At 42.5% G+C, this 22,632-nt stretch overlaps 3 protein-coding genes across 6 annotated transcripts in view; 1 reads left to right on the plus strand and 2 right to left on the minus strand.

The window, feature by feature from the left end:
• Window positions 1-17: 17 nt before the first annotated feature.
• cmya5 (cardiomyopathy associated 5) lies at window positions 18-13,379 on the minus strand. Of its 2 annotated transcripts, XM_074638156.1 has the most exons (15): window positions 13,078-13,379; window positions 11,587-12,229; window positions 9,005-11,407; window positions 8,399-8,896; window positions 3,430-3,525; window positions 3,126-3,344; window positions 3,001-3,023; window positions 2,710-2,834; window positions 2,463-2,597; window positions 2,214-2,360; window positions 1,849-1,996; window positions 1,609-1,742; window positions 1,371-1,488; window positions 1,117-1,293; window positions 18-1,028 (listed from the first exon to the last, which is right to left on the minus strand). In XM_074638156.1, the coding sequence occupies exons 1-15, from the start codon at window positions 13,191-13,193 to the stop codon at window positions 776-778; spliced, it is 5,235 nt and encodes a 1,744-aa protein (XP_074494257.1). In that variant the 5' UTR covers window positions 13,194-13,379; the 3' UTR covers window positions 18-775. The 2 variants fall into 2 exon arrangements, with proteins under 2 accessions (XP_074494257.1, XP_074494256.1); XM_074638155.1 differs by having other exon boundaries at window positions 8,399-11,407.
• homer1b (homer scaffold protein 1b) overlaps window positions 4,208-22,632 on the plus strand; it is a 45,958-nt gene continuing 27,533 nt past the window's right edge. Inside the window, exon 1 of one of the 3 annotated variants that reach the window (XM_074638167.1) lies at window positions 4,208-4,348. The gene's annotated coding sequence lies outside the window, so the exon portion shown is untranslated. Of the gene's footprint in view, window positions 4,349-5,158; window positions 5,176-5,243; window positions 5,261-22,632 lie in introns of those variants that run through there. The other 2 variants (XM_074638169.1, XM_074638168.1) reach the window with 2 other exon arrangements.
• On the minus strand, window positions 14,655-22,112 carry tent2 (terminal nucleotidyltransferase 2). Its single transcript, XM_074638162.1, has 15 exons — window positions 22,055-22,112; window positions 21,563-21,732; window positions 21,326-21,448; window positions 20,267-20,495; window positions 20,042-20,156; window positions 19,876-19,964; window positions 19,710-19,767; window positions 19,055-19,121; window positions 18,876-18,952; window positions 18,609-18,737; window positions 18,466-18,509; window positions 17,480-17,616; window positions 16,385-16,476; window positions 16,184-16,263; window positions 14,655-16,072 (listed from the first exon to the last, which is right to left on the minus strand). Exons 2-15 carry the CDS (start codon window positions 21,685-21,687, stop codon window positions 15,986-15,988), a joined length of 1,452 nt encoding a protein of 483 aa, XP_074494263.1. The 5' UTR covers window positions 21,688-21,732; window positions 22,055-22,112; the 3' UTR covers window positions 14,655-15,985.

Genomic DNA, 22,632 nt, shown 5'->3' on the forward strand with positions numbered 1-22,632 from the left:
TGACAACAAACAATCAGTCCAGTTGTGCAAATAGAAAAATATGTTCATTCAGCTCAGATGTTGAAATCAGTTTACAAGACAAAGAAAGGAAAATATAGAAGAGATCACATCTGTTTACAAAGGTTATTTACACAAATTCACAATATGAAATACAGTTCAAAAGTGCCACAGTATGTTTCTTGGAGCTATAAACCCAGTGCCTAAACTTTGTAATGATACCATGTGTGTTTCACTTTAATATGCAGAGAGTAGTCACAGTAAGGGTTTAAATAAAGAGGAGAAAACTGAACATGAGTAAATCAAAGAACATTTACAGTACAAAACAATCACATCAGCATATGTTGTGGTCAAATTTACAAAATGATCCACAACATTTCACTTTTACTCCCTCGACCAAAACAAAATACAAGACACTCCCCTGTGAAAAAAAAATTAAAGGCACTAAATTTCAATCCAGTTGCATTTCACACATCGTCATTCATTTCCACTGCCTCTCACTGTTTTTTGTATTTACAAGATATTTTGATTGATGTTAATCAGGGAAAACTTGCACTATATTGTTTAGGTTCAATCTCAATAAAAACACACAAATCCATTGTAGTATGGGACCCAGTATGTCTTCTGCCTTTGAAGGGGGGATATCAGTACATGTCCTGTCAGATCTGTAGCTTTCTCAATAATGCAACAATGGTCATTTCACACTAAGATCATTCAAATCAATATATGTCCAACGTGAACTGTAAACTCCTCAGTGTGTGTGAGGCAGATAGCAGAGCTAGCTTTCCTTGGTAAACTCCGGCGCCTCCAGCACCATGCTGACCTCCAGGCTGCCTGGCATCTCCAGGGCCAGAGCAGGGTGGCACGGCTGGGTGAAGCGCTGGCAGAAAGTGCCTAACAACTGACCACTTTGGGCATTGTAGAAAGATAAACGACCGAGCTGGTAATCCAGGAGAGTACCCACTCGCTCAGGCATCTCAATCACAAACACACTGGACTGAGCGTCGTTGTGGAGCAGCTGAAACCTGCAGCTGGACAGACAGAGAGTGAAGACAGGAGGGTTTGGACCAGAACAGAGATGGGAAGTACAGTAAATGGGATGAAATGCTTTATGCATACCCTGATGGTGTAGGGACACACTGCAAACACCACGACAGGCTGTTTTCTCCCAGTGAGATGTTTCTATTGGCTGTGCTGTACGCCACTCCAAGCCTGTAAGCTGTGCTTCCTGACACAAGGGTCTCCCAGTAGTAATGACCCTGTGCCGGCAACAACTCACCCAGGATGGATGGACACCTAGAAAACACACACAAAACTCTGGTTTACACAATATTCTTTAAAAGGTTGAGTGGTAGGAGCTGATTGAAACTCACAGTTCGTCTGTGGATGGTGTGTTTTCATGTTCTTCCTGAGAGTAGTGCAGGGTGGTCTGGTCCAGCGACAGCTCCAGAGCAGGGTGAGCTGAGGCTTTCAGCAGGTGGAACCTCGTCCCTGATAACAGTAACAGGTGAGAGAAAATACTGTAAAAAAAACTGTACTGTTTTTATAATTGTGTAATGTTGCATACAAATAGAAGTACAAACACAAGTTTAAGAGTGTGTTTTGTTATACCTTTAGTGGAAATGAGAGCAGCCTCGCTCTGTTCGCTGGCTCCAGACTCATTCACAGCTTTGATGTAAAACAGATAGTTCTCATTGGGCTGCAGGGAGACCCTCTGTTCACAGCTTCTGATTCCTGAGATGGACCTATAGGAGAACATCACAAACACACACATACATGCACACATAGACATTAAAAGAATAAACCTTGGTGTATAGAATATTACAATGTAGATCGAAATGTGCAGCTCACCTGAGCCCCTCTCCCTCCAGTTCATACTTGCGACAGTACTCCAGGGTGTAACTCTGTTCAGGAGTCAGATTGGCTGAGCTCCACCGCAGCGTGGCTGAATCCCACATGACAGTACAGCGCTCCGTGTCAATCACTGGCACTGATGGAGCTGCCACAAAGAGAACAAGATGTCAATAATAGCTTGAAATTAACTTTTGTCTTTAAAAGTCTTTCTGGACCACCAAAAATGTAGATACTCTAAAAAAATAAATAACACATATGATCAATCTAAACTCGCTTCACAGTATTAGTAAAGAATATAATGATGCTTTCTGTCATCAAAGTTGCTGTATTGTGGTAACTTTAGCTCCAGTGAGCAGACTGACCAGTTCTGAAGGAGAGTCTCTCGCTGGGCAGAGAGCAGCCGGTATAGTTGACCGCCATCACCCACACCTTGTAGGTCTTGTCAGGCTCCAGCTCCTCCAGGACACAATAACTCTCCTTCACTGTCACACGGTACTCCTCTGACACAGCTGTGGACAACAGCAGCCACAACACATGCACTGTGTTCATAGAGAGCGCTTTGAACTTTGGCCACCATTTTCCAGTTTAAACCCCATCCTGAAAGTGTTTACCTCCCTGTGGATCCCCCATGCAGTAGACCTGGAAGCAGTCTATGATATCTCCAGGGTTGACCTTCCAGTAAACAGTGACACTGGTGCTGGTGGCTGAGCCTGGCTCCTGAGGCTGCAGCGTAGGCCTCTGAGGCACTGAGGCACAGAACCAGGAGACATACAAGATTCACATTTAATGCAAAATGGCACAAGACTTCATGTATAGATGTCAGGTGTATCTGCAGAGATGTGTTTATATCAGACCTACCTGGGATCCCCTTGCGCTGTGCGACGTGAGAGCTGGACGTGTTGCCCTTGGCGTAGTCCTCGAACACCAGCAGTCCCTTGGGACCCAGCTCCAGTGACATGGCTGAGTCCAGAGCTGCATTGAGACTGACCACACAACCACAGCATTTAGTCCTTGGCCACAACCACAAATTAGTGGCAAAGAAATGTCTATATACTGAGCAGAGGTTAGGTTATAACTCTGCAGGTCAAGCAGCAAACTGTATTGTAAGACCACACTCGCTCAAAACTCCATTCACTGAAATCCCATTACCTTGCATGGATGTCTTCAGGTGACTAGTGGGAGAACAGATTGAAAAGGGATTTATCAGAAATTGGACATAAACCCTGATAATCGGCCGAATATGATACCACGGATCAATAAAGCTCAGGACTCACCCGTGCGTCAGTCTCAGCCTCCCTGGCCGTGTGCTCCAAGGTGGCCTTGGCAGAGTCGATGCTCTCTTGGAAGGAGACAATCTGGTCATACAGCTGCTCCAGTTTGGCCTTCTTCTCCTCTTCCATGCTGACAGACATGTCGTTGTACTGCTCCATCACCAGAGCCATCATCTCCTCATTCTGCGCCTGCATCGCTGCCTCACTCTCCACAAACTGGTCCTAAAAACAGAGATATTATATATTCACAAATTAAATAGTGTATCATCAACATTTTAGTATTAAATGTGAAGACAGTTTGTTTTACCTCTACAGAGTTGTAGGCCAGTTCGAGCTCAGACACCAAGTCCTCGATGTTCTCTGACCTCCCCTGAAGCTCTGAGATCCAGTCGCCCAGCTTCTCCTGATGAAAGACACACTTGTAGGTAAAGGGTGGAAGTCACAAATTATATTTACTCTCGTTAGATAGATAGATAGATAGATAGATAGACAGATAGACAGATAGATAGATAGATAGACACAGATAGACAGTTAGATAGATAGATAGATAGATAGACAGATAGATAGATAGATAGACACAGATAGACAGTTAGATAGATAGATAGATAGATAGATAGATAGATAGATAGATAGATAGTAACTTTATTGATCCCGAGGGAAATTGAAGTTTCCAGCATCACAGTTCCATAGTGCAAAACATGTTAGTAAAAAGACAGTAAAAAAGTTAGTAGTGCAAAGTACAAAAAAATATACCAGATATAAAAATACAAGGAGATGAAGAAGAAAACTCTTAAAACTGAATATAGTGCAGGGTAACAGCTGTGATACACGACTATTAAAAAAAGTGAATATAGTGCAGAAGAGACTGTTAAAAATGAATATAGTGCAGGGTAACTCCAGTAGCTTAGTCTATGAAAGTGCACTGTGTGCATTATTATCTGTCCTGCAGACCGCCCTCAAGAAGCTGCAGGTGTGTCTGCGGCCACAGGAAGGCGCCATGCAGCTCCATGTGTCGGTCCACAGTGGTGATGACACCCCGGAAACACCTGATACCTGTTGCGTTCAGGTGCCGGGGCCACTTCAGGCACAATCATGAGGTGTGGTTATTATCGGAATGGTTAAAAAAACAAAGTTGCAAATTAATGCGTCAATGCACCTCCTGGCTTGCAGGCTAAGGGACACAACCGCGATGTGACTTCTGTGTTCACTGAGGAACTTTTACTGAGGTGTGTGACTTTCTGCTGTTTTCATTCTGTTAATCTGAAGCTCAAAACGTGTTGAATCAGTAGAGCGCAGTGGGACCAGAGAGACTGCAGTGGACTGGTTATACTGGGACAGCGAGGCTGAGTGTGACTGGTTATGTTATGCTATTACGAGAAGAGAAGTTGAACCTGGAGCAGATTGTTTAGGTCAGGGGTCTCTACGCAACCTGCGGCTCTGGAGCCACATGAGGCTCGTCAGCCCCTCTCCAGTGGCTCCTTGTGGATTTATAAAAATGGAAATCAATAACTTTTTTTGTTTACATTTTAATTTGTATTTATCATTGTTGTAGGTCTTTGGTACGACGGAGTATTAGGGCCACATTGAGGCAAAAAAATATATCTGAGATTTCAAGAATAAAGTCATATATTCTCGTAAAGTTATGACTTTATTCTCGTAATATTACAACTTTTTTTCTCGTAAAATTATGACTTTTTTTCTCGTAAAGTTATGACTTTATTTTCGTAATATTACGACTTTTTCTCAAAGTTATGACTTTATTCTCATCACATTACAACTTAATTCTGTAAATCTCTGATGTTTTTTCCCCTAAATGTGGCCCTAATACTCTGTAGTACATTTGCTCTTTGGCCCTCACTGCATTAGACTTATTTACTATAAACTTAGACTATAAACTGTGTTACCTTCATCACAATGCTCAAATGTTTTGTGGCTCCAAACAGATTATTTTTTTTTGTTGCTTAAAATGGCTCTTTTGATAGTAAATGTTGCTGACCCCTGGTTTAGTACTTCATGGTGCTCAAGGAAGACTCACCGGGTGACGTTCAGACAGGTGAGTACAACAACACACTGCTGAACTCTGCAGATGAGAACATCAAAAAACATGTCGCCTAGCAACGTTGCGTTTGTGCTTCTAGGTATGTAAACTGTTCTCTCAATACACCCATGATGTAAACTATGAAGTCTCTCCTTTGCTGTTATGTGATGTGTTAGTGTCTGCAGCCTGTGGAGCTTATATTGTTTACATGGTAGTCTGCTTTGCAGATGTTTTATTGATTCCACTGTTACTTTGTTTAATTGTAGCCTTTATTTTTTTCTCTTTTCTGGTTCATTCTTGTAAGGCTACACTGAGGAAGGCTGTTCTATATATATAATTGATAATCAGTTGTATTCAGTTGTATGCACAGACTGCAGAGTGCCTGTCAGTTGGTTTAGACAGAAGGGGTCTTGTTGCTGATGTTGTTCCACTTGTGTATAAATTGGCATGCAATCTATTTTGTAGCCTACTGTTTAATCTATCAGTAATATCATTTATCATTACCCCCCCTCCCCCTTTTAAAATGCAACGCAGTAACGTTTACTCAGAGTACATTTTAAATGACCTAACCTAATTTTTACTTTTACTTAAGTACATTTTAACACAAGTGCACTTTAACTTGAGCAAAATGTCTTTAAAGTACCTTGAGTGCTATAGTACTCTTTCCACCTTATATCCCAAAGCAAACATTTTTGCAAGTCTAACTAAAAAAATACTCCCATACCCATATATTGAAAGAGATATTAGTTGTAATTATTCCTGCTCTTCTCTACAAAAAAATATTAACCTATCCTTTGAGGAAAAAGATGTTCATTGCAGTTTGCAGATTGCACCAAACTTAGGCTTCACAGTTGTCAAAAGATTCCCACCAGTAGAAATATCTGAAATATGATTTTTATTGAGGTGATTTGATGGATCTGTGGAGCCCCAGTTAATATGAAATGGCTGCTCCTTTCTGTTGTTATTATTTAGACCGAAAAAGACAACACAGGTTAATCTTTAGGTCAAAAAGGGGAATTATCAGGGAGGATATTAAAAGTCAAAAGACATGTGTGTGAGGAAGAATGTGTGAACACATTTACACACATCCCTGTGTGAAGAGGTGCAGGAGTGCATTGCACATTGTAGCTCAGAGAAATAGACTGGAAACAGTTTTGCAAAGTTGTTTTGGTAATCTTGGATCGATTCCCCCTCTGCAGAGTATCTGAATAGACTGCACTTCTTTGTGCTGAAGTCAGACTTGTTTTATAGCTTTGTCTTATTTACAGTCCAGCTGTCAATGTCTCACATAAATACAACATCCCACATGCACAAGACCTGGTTCAAATATAATCTGGAAAGGACATTAGATCATTCTCAGTTTGTTCCAGCTTTCCTTTGATTTAGATGACAGATACTTTACTGTTATTATTTATCACTTCACCCATTTGTCTCCTGTGAATGAAGTGTCTAAAGCTTGAGTTTGCAGTTTAAAAACTGGACAGATGGCTTTTGGAAAACTGCAAATAAATGAAAATAAATATATATATTTTAGATTGCTAGAGGGTGCTATAACATTAATATAGAAAAAAAGCAGATGGCTGACCCTGTACTGACCCATAGGGAGAACAGTGTTTGTGAACAGATCACATATCAGTCTCCATTTGATGATGTCACGCTGGACCTTTCCACAGATCAAAGCAGAGCATTACATCACAACAGTTCAATGTGCTCGGCGCTAGGCCGCAGCCTGCCGGCAGCCTGAGGGCATTTCACCCTGCCAGCGTGACTGGAAACGTTATAGCCGACTAATTTGGGACCACTTTATGATATGATGACCCAAACTAATGCCAGTTAAGTGTGAGTGATCATAACCGTGTGTTGTAATAATGCTGGTAAATGATGATGAGCTGCTATTTGATTACAGCATGTCATCATCACACATGAGAACTGCTGCTGCTGCGTTATTTCAGCAGCAGCCTGCTCAGATGGTCAAACATCTGGGAGACGCTTTCAGAGACGTCTGAGGCCACAAACGGAATTTAAAAAAAAAAAAAAAAAAAAAAAGTGTTATCTGATCTAAAAAGGAATATATTTATTTGCTCCCAAAATGTTGAACTAGTCTTTTAAATCTATATTTAACATTTTGCTACAACCTTAGTCATTAATAATCTAACTAACACTGTGTATGTTAACTAAGGCATACATTTTACTTTAACAGTACTCATTGCTCAACAACATGCATTAAGTACTGTTAATAGTTATTGATGGTCTAGTTGTTATTTATCTTAAAATAAATGTTAATTAAACGGCAATAATTAAATGTGATAAATGAATAGATGTCTATAGTAGTCATTTACAACATTTAATGAGTTTGTTGTGCTGTACGGCTGTTATTCCCAAAGACTGGGTCACAACCTACAAGTGGGTCACAGGAGATTTTATTAGGGTCGCCAAATACATTTGCAGAATTTCTTCCAGTCTTTATATCTGCATTGTATTTGTTGAAATAGCAATATTTGTTAAAGGTGAAATGTGTCTAAATACAATTTTAAAATAAATATTGTCAAGCTGCAGAGATGTTCTGGCCTACACATCATATTTTACAGACTTAAGAAAACATCTTTGTCTGGTACAGATCCCACAAAAATCACACCTTTTATCATTTTAATATGTTTTTCAGTGAAAATGAGAATAATAATTTAAGAATCATCATTCCCTCTAATATCGCAAATCATATCGGAATATCAGTCAAAATAATCACAATCAGATATTTTTTTCTAAATCGTGTAGCCCTAGTGTTTCTGTTATTTAGCCTACTCTCATTGATATGAATGGGTTGGACAAAATAATGCAAACACATGTCTGTATAACGCAATGCAATTCAACATCACCACAAACTGCAGTCTCCAAAATGACCATATGAATCAATTTCTCTCTAATACAGTTACAACAAAAACTGAATATTAGACTGCTGTATTAAACTCTATTCGTTTTAACTAGTTTTAAACTGGCAACTGGATGTATGTTCCTTTTTGTTTTTCAAAAAGTCATTCACGCACAGATAAAGAAATGTAGGCTGCAGTATAGTATCCTACATAGTGACACTAATTATGTTTGGTTCAATTAGACCACAGAGAGGTCTATCGTCTTGTTGGACCACTTCTGAACAAACTGCTCTGACAGCCATCAATATAAACTCCAAAGCAAATGTTAATGCATGTATATAAAACGTGTTTCCATTCACATAGTACATTACCTTGATTTCCTCGTAGGCTTGGTCCACAGCAGTCACCTCGTGGTTGAGATGCTCTCCAGACACACAGGCGTCCTCTGACAGCAGACTTCCACAGGTGATACAGAACCAGTCCATCCCCTGCAGCTCAGCAGCCAGTCGGGCCTGACTCTCCTCCTCTGCATCGATGATTTCATAGTCAGCCTCAATGGGCTCTTCTTCTGGGGACAGATCAACGACTTTCTCCTCCTTCTCCTCCTCCTCCTCCACCACCACCTCCATCCTCTCTTCTCTCTCCTGACCAGACTCAGGCTGTGGTTCCTCTGCATCTCTCTGTGTTTCAGGTATCTCTTTTGCATCCTGTTTAGTTATTATCTCATATTCAAGCTCCTCAACGATCATCTCTGGAGCCTCTGCAACTGCCTCATCTTGCTCCATCTTTTGTTCTACATCCTCTCTGTGCAGATCAGTCTCTGGACTTGAATCCTCTTTAACAATGCTTGTTTCAGGGGCATCTTCCACCTTGTACATCTCTATTTCTTCTGCTTCTGACTGTTTATCCTCTCTGTGCAGATCAGTCTCTGGACTTGAATCCTCTTTAACAATGCTTGTTTCAGGGGCATCTTCCACCTTGTACATCTCTATTTCTTCTGCTTCTGATTGTTTATCCTCTCTGTGTAGCCCAGACAAATCCTCCTGGGGAGTAAAGCTCCTCAGAGGGGAAAAGATGCCCTCGTCTTCTTCGGTTTCCCACTCCATCCTTTGCTCCTCTGTGTTTGCCTCCTCCACAGGTGCTGGAGGAGAGTACCGATTGTCTAACTCATTTCGGGGTGGTGCATCTTCCTTAAGAACGTCTGGTTTTACTTCCTGTTGAGGCTCTGTCATTGTTTCTTCATTCGGGGCCTGGAGAGTCTCTGGGCATGATGTGGTGATTTCAGGTGCTATGAGACGTTCACATGTGCTGTCAGGTTCAGAGAAAGCTACTGTATCACTTGTAGTCTTCTCTGACGACTGACTGATCTCTATGTCCATCTCTACAACTTGTCCTTTGGGGACAAGGAGGATTAACTCATCACCCACATGCACCATCTCCTGAGCAAGAGTCCCAGTGTCCTCTGTGGGTGTTTTATCTTTGGCTTCAGTTATCAGCTCTCTGTCAGTTAATGACTCCTCTTGTTGATGCTGCTCGGATTGAAGTATTTCATGCTGTTTTTTATCTGAATCTGTCTTGACTTCTTTTGGCATCACAGGTTCAGTTATTTCACTTGAAATCTCTGCTTTAACCTCTGACTCCTGACCAGCTTCGGGAATAAATTCAGTCGACTGGCTCTCAACTGCAGTTTCCTCCGTTAGAGCGCCATGTTCTTTTTCTCCTTCAGCTGTTTGAGCATCTGTTGTCTCGACACTTGTCACCTCCTGAAGATCGATCTGAACTTGAGTTTGGATCTCTTTTTCATCCACTGCTTTTTCAGTCACCTCCACTAACGCGTGTACTGCAGAATCACAGTCAGTGATGACCTCAACAGGTGCAATATCCTCAGTAACATCTGCTGCTTCCTTCTCCTCACGCAGAGATGTTTCAGCTGGTGTCTCTATTTCAGTAGAGGTGAGAATTTCCTGTTCTTTCACTTCAGCTGGGGCCTCTGCTACGGTCTCGGTTACTGCTTTCTCATCACAATCCACCATCTTGGTGTCAGTAGCTGCTTCCTCAGACGGACTCTTCTCCGTGATGATGTGAGGCGCCTCCCTGCTTACAGGTACTCCCACAGCTGTGTCCTCTGCAGCATTTACAACCACCTGAGCTGTTTTTTCTACCACTTTTTGTGTCTGACATGGCTGCTCAGTTTCAGTAATGCTAGTTGTTTTTTCTGCTGGCACGTCTCTCTGATGCTCCTCAATCTCCTGTGTTTTCTCTACTTTACTGTCCACCTGCTGAAGTGGTTCATCAGTGCTGCTCTCAGGAGGCTCCGTCTGGTCTCTCTTTACTTTGTGTTTTACCTCCTGATCCTCAATATGATCCTCTTTCATTTTAGACTCCTGAATTGGTTCTTCTGAGGCTACTCTGACAGCCTGCTCCTCAGTCACCATGGCGAGTTGTATTTCCTCCCTCTCCTTTTTTGTCTCAGTAACTATTTCTCTTTTCTCTTCAAATGTTGCTGATTGTAAATCTTCTCTCCCATCTCCAACACTGACATCCTGTGTCTTTGGTGCATCTATCTTTGCCTTGTCCTCGTCTTCTTCTCTGACCACTCTTGTTAGACATCCTGTCGTGTCAAACTTACTCTGCGACCATATCATCCTCCCCTCCGTCTTATCCTCCGCTGACTCTGGTTGAGCCTCCACTGTGGGAATTTCATCCTTCAAAGTAAACTTCTCCAGGTACCCGTCTGCCTCCTCTGAATCTGAAAAACGTCTCTTATAAGTCTTCTCGGATGCCACGCTCTCTGGCTCAGAGTGTTCCCCGTCGCTCTTTGTCCTCTCGCCTACAGCATCCTCGTAAAGGTCTGAGTACATGAAGGACATGGCGGTGGGCTCATCCAGCAGGATCTGGTCAATAATCTTTGGGGGTCCAGAGGAGATGTAAATGGGTGTGAGGATGGTGTCTTCACTCCCAAACAAAACTGATCCATTCTCCTTCACAGATCTCTGGCTCTCTCGTCTCCTTCTCTTTTCACCCACCACCTCATCCTCCTCTCTCCGCTGCAGCGCATCAGCGGGAGCTCCCTGTCCGTAGAAGACCTCATCCAAGTGCTCCCCAACTATATCCACATCCGTAACAAAGACAAAGGAGTCCTCTGATACAGAGGGGCTGTCTGTGGCTGCCTCCTTAGCCAGCTTTTGCTCCTCTACTTGGGGCTTTGCTGCAGGCTGTTCTGCCTCCTCCTGCAGCTCTGGAGCTTGTTCTCCAGGAACCGCCACATCAACCAGGGTAAACTTCTCAAAGTAGTCTATGTCGCCAGTGCTGTCTTTCTGAGTGGGTGTGTGTCTGAGCTCTGTGTCCTCTGACGGCTGAGAAGAGTCTTGCTTTGAGGGCTGAGGAAAAATCGCAATCAGCAAGTCAATGTATGTGGTTAAAACTGCATTTTAACAGACATTAATATATTGATTTCATGTGAATGGTGGAAAAAGGCAAATGAAACCAAAACTAGTGTTAGAAATGAAATACCTCATTATTAAAACCACTCAAATTAATTGGATAAATTAATAAATACCTCTTGGTGATCCAGTATTTCCCCCTCCTCTGGCAGGACATGATTCTGTTGCAGAGTCCAGTCATGGTGGCTTCGGGACTTGATCTTTGGTGTCTGATCCAAATAAGACAAATTGTCCTGCAAGTCTGTGCTCTCTTCCTCGTCCACAGTGGGAAGTTTGGAGGGGACTCTTATGTTGAGAATCTCATAACCCTCTGAAATCAAACTAAACAGCTGCTGATCTTTGTTTTTGATTTCCTCCAAGTCTGGCTCTGTTAGGGTTTTCTCCTGTTTGACATTGGGGAGAGAGACCTCCGCCATCTCCGGTCTCTCCACTCCCAGGGCTGAAGCCGATCTTGAACTACCAGGTCGGCTCAGCCTGTCCCCCAGCCTGCTGCTCCTTCCAGACCTCGTCCTCCTACGGATCACTTTCTCCTCGTCAAAGACGATGGTGATCTTTCCTGCGGCTCCGGAGCCCTCCATGCTGTAGGCTTCAGAGGTGGAGCTGGTCTCAGAGGCCCAGGGGGTCGAACAGCGGCTAGAGGCCGTCTCCCAAACAATACCACTGTCCTCGCTCTGAACAGTTACCATGGAGAACGATGGATCCACCATCAGGCACTGGAGTTTAGGCTTCACGGACGGGTCCTGGACAATCTCTCGCAGACTGGAAGAGAGCGAAATGGACCGAGTTAGAGGAAGAAGAGCAGGCTGTGCTCTGCGCAATTCACGAGAAGAAACAGTCTGCAAGAGGAGATCCTTTTGGCACCGCTCGTGGAAATGCAAGTAGAGAACAAACCAATGAATCAAATCAAAACATCTGAGCAAGATGTGCCAGCATGGAAACCACCACCACCACCAATTCACGTTTTGCACCTAAGGCAACCTGGCAAATCTAAGCTGAAAACACGCTGATCTACTCTCAAGATGATTACTTGAGAAGTGTTGATCTCCGGCATTAGAGCAGGTGTCTGGTGCAAGGCTGCCAATGTGAGTGATGAGCTGAAAAAATAATGATCAAATGCGCTCCGAGCTGTCCCTCCTGCTATCAATACAGCTCAGCGCCTGCAGGGTTACAGCAAGGTGACGTCCCAAAGCGTCATTCGTGTAATATTAGAGAAGAGATGCCTGGCCTTCCCAGATACATCCAACGTATCAGTGTCTTCTACTATTTATGACATGGCAAGGAGCACCCAGTATGAAACATGATAAATGAGATGTAAAATATGGGGTGGTGAATAATATCAAATATTAGAATAGAGCTGCCTGCAGTGTCGCACTGACAAGTCCCTGTATGAGCTGAAGAACAGGTGATCATTTGAGGTATTAAATGAAATAAATGGAGGGCTGCTTTGTTCCACTTGGACACACTGGTCCAGTCACGCTCTCTAGACAGAGAAAATTACTTTCTCTCTTCAAAGCAAAATGTATTTGACCAAAGAACACTAAACAAGTAGTTTCTCACAGACTCCATTCAGTATATTTCATCTCAACTGTGTTCAGTGTGTAAAGCACCTGTTTTGCAGTTCCTCCAGCTCGTCTTCATCGTCCTGGCTGGTGGCCTCTGAAGCCTCACTCTGAAACTCCTGCAGCTCGGGCACCTCCGAGGCCAGACTCTCACACTCCTCCATCTTGGTAATATCCTTCAGCTCTTCCCTTCGCAGCCCCCAATGTTGTTTTTCGGTGTATTATAGAGTCCGCTAGATGTTTTCAGCCACTCTGGTTTCGGAAAAGAGTCGGTCTGCCTGTTTATGTCATTCTAAGTTGGGAGCAGTCCATCTGACTCAGCCAGGGACAGAAATAGACTGTGGGGAATGAAAAGAGGGGAGAGGAGCTAGGGAGGGGAGCAGTGAGAGAAGCTGGGTCTCACTGGGTCTTACAGTTTGTTGTTAGTGCACTTAACATAACAAGTAGTTAGATTTTGAACTTATCATGAAAAGATTGTTATAGATTTGGGGAAATTGTCATGATTGTGGTCTGTGCCAGTGGCTAATAGCTCAATGAGCCAGTGTGACTTTAAGATCAAATCCCCCTTGCTAAGTTAAATATAGGCCATGTGCTGAAACAGTAACCCCCCGGCCCCCTGCTGCTGGTGGCAACGTTAAACAGGACCACACGCACACACACATGCAGATGTGTCTTGTAAGGTATCTACCCCTTAGCAGTACTAGCACTATGTATTAGTCATAAAACTCAGTGTAATAAGGTGTGAAACCACATAACAAAAACTAATCAGCACAAGAGCTGCCAGAGGAGGCTGCAGAGAACACAAGGTGCACATATCCATTACCTTGAGGAAACAAAATGACACTTGACATTGAAATATCAGGTGGATTGGACCAGATCTATGGGATGGTATTCGTGCTGATGGTCAATGTCTGTTCCAGGGTAAACACATACTGTAGTTCCTGCGGATAAATCTCTGACCTTGATTTTTAACTGCAAGGTGATCAATATAATATTGTGTGATGGGTTAGCAAGTGTTTATTGTTAAGTCCTGTTTATTAAGGTGTTGCACAATTTTGATAACCTATCTAGTTGCGATTATTATACCCTCGTGACAACGTAGTCGGGGGTATATAGCGCTCCGCGTGTCCGTCCGTCCGTCTGTTCGCGTGTCACACTTTAGTTTCCGGAGCAGAACTCGGAAACTATTTAACTTAGGAACTTCAAATTTGATATGATGGTTGACAGTGTGGTCCAGTTGTGCCTTCTGGGGGTTAGAAGTCCAGAGTGCCCAAAATGTTTGATATTAACAAGCTAGATTGTGCTCAATAGACTAATTCCATTAGTTCCAAAAGGGCAAAACCTTTGGCCCTACTTTAGTAGGGGTCAAGCAGTGAGCGGGGGTATGTGAGCCATGCTCACTTTTGCCTTGTCGTGACTGATATTGCAGTTCTGATATGATTTGTGATATTAGAAGGAATGATTTTTAGATCATTCTCACTTTCATTGAAAAACATATTAAAATGATGTGATTTTTGCAGGGATCTGTACCAAACAAAGATGTTTTATTGAGTCTGTAGAATATGATGAAAAGGCCAGGACATCGCTGCAGCACCACAATAATGAATTTAAAAATGGTATTTTGACACATTTTTCCTTTTAATATTTCGCCACCATATTGCGATTTCAATAAAATTGATTAACTGTGCAGCCCTACTGTTTATATTCCCATACCTCCGGAAGACATTACCTTTTAAACATAAAGATACCACCAAAGTCAACATGACAGCTGCAAAAAGAGGCCAAAGTACCATTTAATATGATTTTGGAACTTCTACTAGCATAGCCAAGAATTCAGCAGGCTTCACATAGAGCTCAAACATATGAAGTGAAAACAATCATACATCTCAAGAGATTTAATTTTTTAAATAAACATTTAAAAGTCAGTAATGTACAAAATGTACAAAAAGAGCTGAGGAAAAGTATAAGCACACTGTAGGTACATTTTTCTAATAATGTATTCGTTAAGTGAACAGAAAACTTGTGAATGATATCAGTTTTTGACCAGATAAATCAAGTAGACTAAAATGGCATGAACCCAGTCTAGGGAAAAAATACAACACCAGGAGCGATGATAAAGGAGTGACAATATCCAGAGTGTGGCATCTTTACAGCCATCTAATGATCACCTCAGTCACTTAACTAACTTAAACATCACTTCACAACAAGCTCAGTTCTCAGAGGAGCTTAGAAACTTAAATATGGTGATAATGAAAAAGGAGAGGGCATTTAATGCAACTGTAAAAAAGTGTCTATGGTGTTTAAACCCACAATAACTTCACTACTGACCTAGAAAAATAGAAAAAAGGCTTTGATGTTACAAGTTGGTCCAGACAGGCTGAAGACAATATGCTGTATATACTGTACATGTATGTGGCAGAAGCAAATTATTGACATCTTCTTCAAAACGGTGCAGTATGGCTCTAGCAATGTGGATATACCCAAAACTGAGATCAGAGAAGATAAACCGGGTTGAGACCAGTCAAACCTAAACGCTGTTGCTTCAGATATGAGCAGGGTGCAGGTACTTTGTCGGTATACTTAACTTCTTCTCAGTAATGCTCTGTGCATTGGGAAAGAGGGCTGTGTAGCAGTAGCAATAGCCATCTCTAATAATACTGACCATTATTATCCTGCTTCAGTGCAGCCCCTTTCTGTCACCAGTTTACGTGACAGGATTATGATTTCAGAGCCATCTGGTGTCACTCAACAAATATTGTGTTTGTTTTTTTTTATCATCAGTTTCAATCATTTGGCAACATTTGCAAAGCATTTGAAAGTGAGTGCAGTATTTTTTGCCTCAGGAAATCACGTATGTGACCGATACCAAGGCAGCCAGAGCATTCAGAGTCCCAGATTCTTTCTGGCTGTCTTGAGGTAGAAGACTCCCGTCCACTCGTCTAATTTGAGGAACCCCTTATCTCCTGGATGACTCCTTATTCATGATGGCTCTGACCGGGAGGATCGAGTTCAGGTCCTTCCTGTCTTGTAGTATCCGGTATGACTGCGCAGACACAAAGAGAAGAGAAGCAGGAGGATTATGAATAACTCATGGCTGGCTCACAGCGGCTTGGAGAAAGAAAGACAATATGAAGGGAGCACAGTTATCATGTACCTCAACAAACTCCGCTTTAATGGCATCAAACTTGATCTTCTCATGGACGGCCCTGGCGACGTTGTTTCTTTCAAATGGCTCTGAAACAAAAGGCACTGCTGTAACTCACTGGATATGTAGCATTACCGGGGACATTTCTTACATCGAGACTCCAGTTGTTGTTAAGAGGTGGTGGCATGTTATGTCCACGGAAATGTTTACCTTCCACGCATATGAACTTGTTTCTCCACACATGAGAATTGTTCTTGGGCAAAGCTTTGGCCTCTCGAACAGAGATCACCTGCTTATCCCACCTGCAAGACACAGAAAAAACAAAAGCAAGGGAATTATTTAGTGCTTATTAGACTAAAAATAAACACAATGACCAAGGTCCTCAAGGACCAATGGCTTTGCAATGGCTTTGCAGATTTCAGCTAATCAACTACAAAATATGCATTCTTTACTGCCAACAAACGAGAGTGACATTTTTCAGATTCTGTACCTTCCAGACTCAGTTGGTTTTAGTTTAATTCAGTGCTGAATAAAAACAGACAATTAACTTGCTTGGGAAAGATAATGTGAACGTATAGCTTTCATATTTTTGTCAGAGATACAATATTTTCATATGGTAAGCACAGTTTTGCAAACCCATTCTTATTGGACAATTAAAATGCATCGGAGACTTGAGAGTCAACATATTAAACTTCACACTGTCTGTCTTTGTCAAAAAAATGAATGTGACTTAATGTTCACTATGATAGATTTCAGTCTTTGCAAGTTAAATTTGATAGTTTATTGATATGAGCTGGTTGAAACAAATGGCTGTCGAAGGTAGGAAAATTTGCTTATCACTGTAAAACCTTTTGCTTTTGAAAATGTCAGCAGTAACTTAAAGCACGTGCAATTTGTATATCAAGGGCAAAAAAATGCAAAATCACTCAACATGTGTGACCTGTTTGAGTGTTTGATACTGTGAAAAGTAAAAATCAGTGCGTGTTTATGTGTTGAGCTTTAGTTCAACCCTGCTGTAACTGTGGCGTGGCACAGTAACACATGTATTGCAAACACAGGGATCATGGTATGTCATGTTAGTGCTGTGTAAGGCCAAAGGTCCCACCTGCTTCTGCCCCTCACCCAGAAACATGAAACCAGAGAAGAGGATGCAGGATAGAGGAGGGAGAGAAGAGATGGGGGACTGGAGAGGGAGAAGAACTTGGCAGGAGGAGCAGGAGACGAGGAATGAGAGCAAGAAAATGAGCAGGCAGAAGAACCATGGGTGCATCTGAAACACTACACTCAGTAATGTGAGAGAGATACCTGAACTCGGTGGCATAGTATTTGAGAAATCCCAGAAGAAGCTCTCCCAGAGAGGACTGGTTTTTTGAGATGTAGGGGGGGATGTGTTTGGGTCCCTCTGGAACCATGTCAATGTCCAGGAGGGCATTAAAACACTCCTGAAAATCAAGGCACAGGACAAAAGGATAAAGACTCAAAACTAGGCACCTTTTGTGATTTCTTTGTGCAGGATGCAGCAAAAAAGATTTTTTAAATGGATAAGAATGGAAAGATGTGTCTGCAAGGCATGCAACATTTCGTATTTCCAACCATTTGCCTGTTAAACACACTATTTGACTTAAACCTGCAGTAGGCAGAATGTTTTAGGCATCATTGGGCAAAAATTCCATAATAACCTTTCAGCATATTGTAATTCAAGTGCTCTGAGAGAAAACTAGAATTCTGCACCTCCTCATGGCTCTGTTTTCAGGCTTTAAAAAATCTAAGAAAGTTTGCTCCGGCTGGTGGGCGGTGCTTGGTATTTCCTCAATTTATACAACATGGCTGCCAGGTCACAAACTTTCTGATTTTACAGCTAAACAGTACACTACAAGATGTTTCTGAAAACATTTGAGGTAAGAAATAGGCATTACAGTAACAGAATATTGATTCATGATCAGTGCTGCCTAGTTTGACCGTTTGATCGGAGTTTGTGAGTGATTGACAGCTGCTCAGAGACGGCAGACTCCAGCTCAGCTCTGATTAGTTGTTTTCCTCCAGTCTGTGAAATCTTGCAGATGCCATTAGGAGCACCGGAGGACACAGAGGCACATGTTTTTTTTCAGTTTACCTGTCTCATGCACTACTGTCAGGATATAGTGATCGTTTTATAAAAATAACTTTTTTTTAAATCATATTTGCTCCCAATTCTACCCACTGCAGCTTGAAGTTTGCACCTCTTGTAATTAACCTGGATTAGAAGGTAAAAAACAGCTAAACTGAATTGCAAAAGAAATGGAGACACTTACGGGGTAGTCCCTCTGTAGGGAGGGAAGGACAGGATCCTTGAGAGCTATAAAGAAAATAACACATACAAGATGAGATTCACAGTAACCCAAAAGTACAAATGGGAATGGAAATAGATTTTATCTGTCTGTGTGATTGTACTGACTCTGGAGGTAGTGCAACACCATCAGCACCAGTGTGTAGCTGCTTAACGTTCCTTTGCTGGCATCGTTGATTTGATTGTGCCCTGCCCATTTCTTGACAACAAGGATCATGGGTCTTATCCTGAGATCAGCTGAGAGAGACCACACAAACACAGCAGGTCAAAACAAGAATCTTTTTCGTCTTCCTTTCGAGTATCGAATGCACTGCTTAGAATTTTGAAAAGTTTGTGCCATAAAAAAATCCAGGTATTATTGACTGTGTCACCCACCATAGGCATAACTCCTCAGAAGGAATGTGTTTCTGATGCCCACAGTGTTGTTGATATTCAGATCAAACTCCAGATCACTAAAGAGGGTAGGAGTAGCAAAAGAGTCATATTAACACTTCTTTCTGACTTCGATGATGTTGTAAAAGAAAAAAAGGCTTAAACAACTGTTTTACTCCTACCTGCCTTTCTCTCTGAACCTGAGGATCGGCACTTTGGCTCTGATCAGCTGAGTCCTTTCTACATATGCTATGAATCAAAACAAACATGAGATTTATGGTTGATTTAGTTGCACTTCCTGTCAACTTGAAACTCTTTTTCCACTGGTCAATAGCTCCACCTGGTGGAATCTGTAAAGAACATAAAATATGTAAACAAAATCTCAGTATCTTTTATTTTGTTTAGTAAAACTAGTTGGTTATATGCAGCACAGCTAATTAAGCAAGTAAGTAAGCGAGTGTTGCAAACTGTTGTGTTGTGAAGATGTCTTTTTAAAGTCTTTCACACTTGGCATGCATTATGTGAGGAGGCTTTGTGTGTCTGGAGGTTAAGATAAGATGAGGACCTTGTAGATGTTTCCGACTCCCACTGTAAAGACACAACATTGTTTTCCTCCTCCAAGGTGGCATGATTATACGTGATTCTGTATGACGGGGACTGATTTGTGTTGTAATAAACTTGCCTGATGCTCGAAACGTTACTAAGCCTTAAAATCCTTCTAACGGGAGCTACTTGGTGTGCGGATCTATTTGTTTCAACTCTGCAAGAAATTAATAGTGGACAATAAATTATTCTAAATGATTTGATATTAAAAAAAATTTGTTTATTATTACTCACACAGTGACTTGAACAGCCTTTGGAGGACAGAGAGTACATGAATTGGATCGGGTCTTTTCTGAAACAGAAAAATATGCTGGTGTTTAAGAGGAAGTGGGTACCTATGATTGTACATAAACACACACATTTTGGATGACATACACTGCGCAGAGTCAGAGATACTCACATTTCCCTTGATGACCAGACACAGATCAGCATCACTGCTCCGGCAGCCCAATCCATTCATAGAAGATCCAGTCAAGTAAAGCCGTGCCACTGTGAGAAACACACTTAATGAATAGGGATCACAACAGAAAGTCAGAGCAGAGCGCCACTGTGTTTTTCATACACACCTGCAAAGACATGCTGTATGTCTTTCTGCAGACGAGTTCGACACGCCTCCTTCCGGGCCAAATCGGAAAGTTGCTGCTGGCACGCCTCAAAAAGCTCCACCATCTGACTACTTAACTGAGGGCACAAACACATGCACACTGACTAAACCAACCAAACCTGCTTGCACACATAGTCACGCTTGAAGTAAATCAGCTGCAGGTTAAGGCCATTTGAATATAACGTACATTGTCCTTAGCAGAGGCTTGCAGGCTGTTGGCGCTTTCTGGGACAGCAGTGGCCTGAGGCTGGATATGGGTGCGTGGGCTGGAATAAGAGCGATCAAAACCAGCAGAGGATGATCTTGATGACCCTGCCACCGCTGGGTCAGGACGATGAGGGGGAGGGTCCCGAGTTAAAGGGGAGTCATGGCGTTGGCGCTTCACAACATGGGGGCTGTAGTCATCATTTTGCCTCCTGGGAGAAACACAATGTTAAAAGGGACTGTTTGTAACTTCTTACACGTATAAATCACCCGGGTCGGTGTCCCATGCGCGCTCGCGTGTGGCTACGCTGTTCAGACTCAGACTCCAACACAAACTACACAGAAGCACCAAAACCGCAAAGTTATATCTAGTGAAGCCTGTCTTGCAAAACAGTGTTGGTCGCGGTCGGAGTACGCAACTTTGGTCTCCAGGGCCGCAGTCTCTGTTGTACTCTGCTCCTCTGCCTGCTTGCCATCACTCAGCTCGCTCCACCTCACGTGTATGCGCGCACACTACACACTACAGAAGACTTCGTAGCTCTGAGAATATCTAGTAAATGTACAGTGGACGTTTGTGCAGAAATAACTGCTGCAGCCCCTCCAGACCAACTGAGGTTTCCCGTGTCTTGTGAAGTGACGGGGCTCAGCAGCGAGAAACGTTATCGTCGCCGACCAAAACTCCTGTGTCTTCCCTGTTCCCTCTGGCCGCGGTTGGGAGGCTGAAGCAGGAAAAGCCAACACTAGGATCAGCAGTGATTCACGGAGAGACCTTCGTCTGGTCAGCTCACATTACTGCCAAGCAGGTGAAATATAGTGATATTCTGGTTTTAGCTGACGTGTGTCGCCTCACTGTTTTGAGTGATGCTCGTTCATGTCTATGTAGAGCGAGCACAAGCCTGATGCTGACTTTCGTTGACTTAACGGCCACAGGTGTCGCTGTTAACAAGCATTTCTGATTCTTACAAACAGTCCCTTTAAGAAAACTGTGAAAAAAAAACCACAGATTATTATTCAGTCATGGATAAATGGTGAAATGACATACTTGCGCCCATTGGTCCTAGTTGCTGTGTGAGGATGGGGGACTGGAGGAGGGACTGGGGATAGTGGTCTTAGTGGGGGATTCCATTCATATGGAGGAAACCTCTCTAGTCCAGGAACATAGAAGCTACCAAACAAGACATACACATATTACTGTACAGGACAACAAAGTAAGCATGCATTGTAGTGACGCTGCTGATGTCTAGCACACCAGAGCAGTTCGTTTGTTCGTCAGGCTCACTTGTTGACACCAGCCAGCCTGTGGTGGTGGTAGTCGTAGCTCAGAGGCACCAGGGCGGGTGGTGGAGGGTAGAAGCCGTGTCGGTAGTCTATCCGGCCCCTCGATGCGGCGCTGCGGGGCAACATGCTGCGGTTCTTCACAGAGAACCAGCATCAACTCCCGCTGATCTCCTGAAAGAAACACAACAGAGCGACGACACAGCTGGTAATAGTGTCCGCAACTGAACTCAACTCATCACCCAACAGTGAAGGCAACGCCTCGAAACTTAACCTACTGCTGAGGAAACCGAAACTTTGCATGTTATCTGACAACAACAGAGCTAACCAGCGTTAGCTTTACACGTTGTGAAGCTAACTAACTCAAATATCGGTAAAGATATCATCACTAGATTGATTACATCTGCTGCTCCATGTGGACAATGTGTCTATGGAAATGTGTGACTACATTTTGAACACGCTGGCTCAATAAGTGATGTGAGAAACACTTACCAACCTGCATGTGTCACATGTAAACAACACTGAAGGTGCTAGTTTCAGAGTACTCACTTCCGTATTGATGCCATGACGTCATGGAACTCGATTTAAAGGGGACGTGCTGGTTAAAGGGAAAATCCACCCAAGAGCAAAGAACAGCAGAACACCCCTCTCCATAATACTCCAAACCAAAACACCATAACTATCAAACCCCCCCACCACCAATATTAACCCAGGATTACATTTAACTCCAGTTACAGTCCACACACCACATACAACCACATCATCCTTTTTTATCCATCACTCTCTTTTAAAACATCATCTTTTTATCCATCACCCTATTAAACACCATCCTTTTAGCCATCATTATTTTACTTCTATCTATCTACCTATTTATATTTATTTTACTTTATTTTATTTTATTCTTTTTAATCTTGCCTTAATTTGATTTTCACCCTGACTGACAGCCAGCCACCCACACCCCTCTCAAGCGCACACACACAGTCACATGATATTGATCTTGCCCAGTTATGTTGGCTTTTTTAAAGTTTTCTTTCTTTCTTTCTTTCTTTTATTTATTAATTAATTTATTTGTTT

Source organism: Sebastes fasciatus, chromosome 6 (assembly GCF_043250625.1).
Source record: "Sebastes fasciatus isolate fSebFas1 chromosome 6, fSebFas1.pri, whole genome shotgun sequence".
In the NCBI taxonomy this organism is placed as follows: domain Eukaryota; kingdom Metazoa; phylum Chordata; class Actinopteri; order Perciformes; family Sebastidae; genus Sebastes; species Sebastes fasciatus.

Bases quoted from the DNA above. Each gene is read 5' to 3' on its own strand.
- cmya5 (XM_074638155.1), bottom strand. From the start codon at position 13,193: ATGGAGGAGTGTGAGAGTCTGGCCTCGGAGGTGCCCGAGCTGCAGGAG. The intron at 2,361-2,462 runs GTAAACACTTTC...TGTTGTCCACAG, and splicing joins CATGGGGGATCCACAGGGAG to CTGTGTCAGAGGAGTACCGT. The intron at 1,997-2,213 runs GTCAGTCTGCTC...TCTTTGTGGCAG, and splicing joins GAGACTCTCCTTCAGAACTG to CTCCATCAGTGCCAGTGATT.
- tent2 (XM_074638162.1), bottom strand. From the start codon at position 21,687: ATGTTGCCCCGCAGCGCCGCATCGAGGGGCCGGATAGACTACCGACAC. The intron at 19,768-19,875 runs GTGAGTATCTCT...TTTCTGTTTCAG, and splicing joins GTCTGGTCATCAAGGGAAAT to AAAAGACCCGATCCAATTCA. The intron at 19,122-19,709 runs GTGAGTAATAAT...TTTGATTCATAG, and splicing joins AAGGCTGTTCAAGTCACTGT to CATATGTAGAAAGGACTCAG.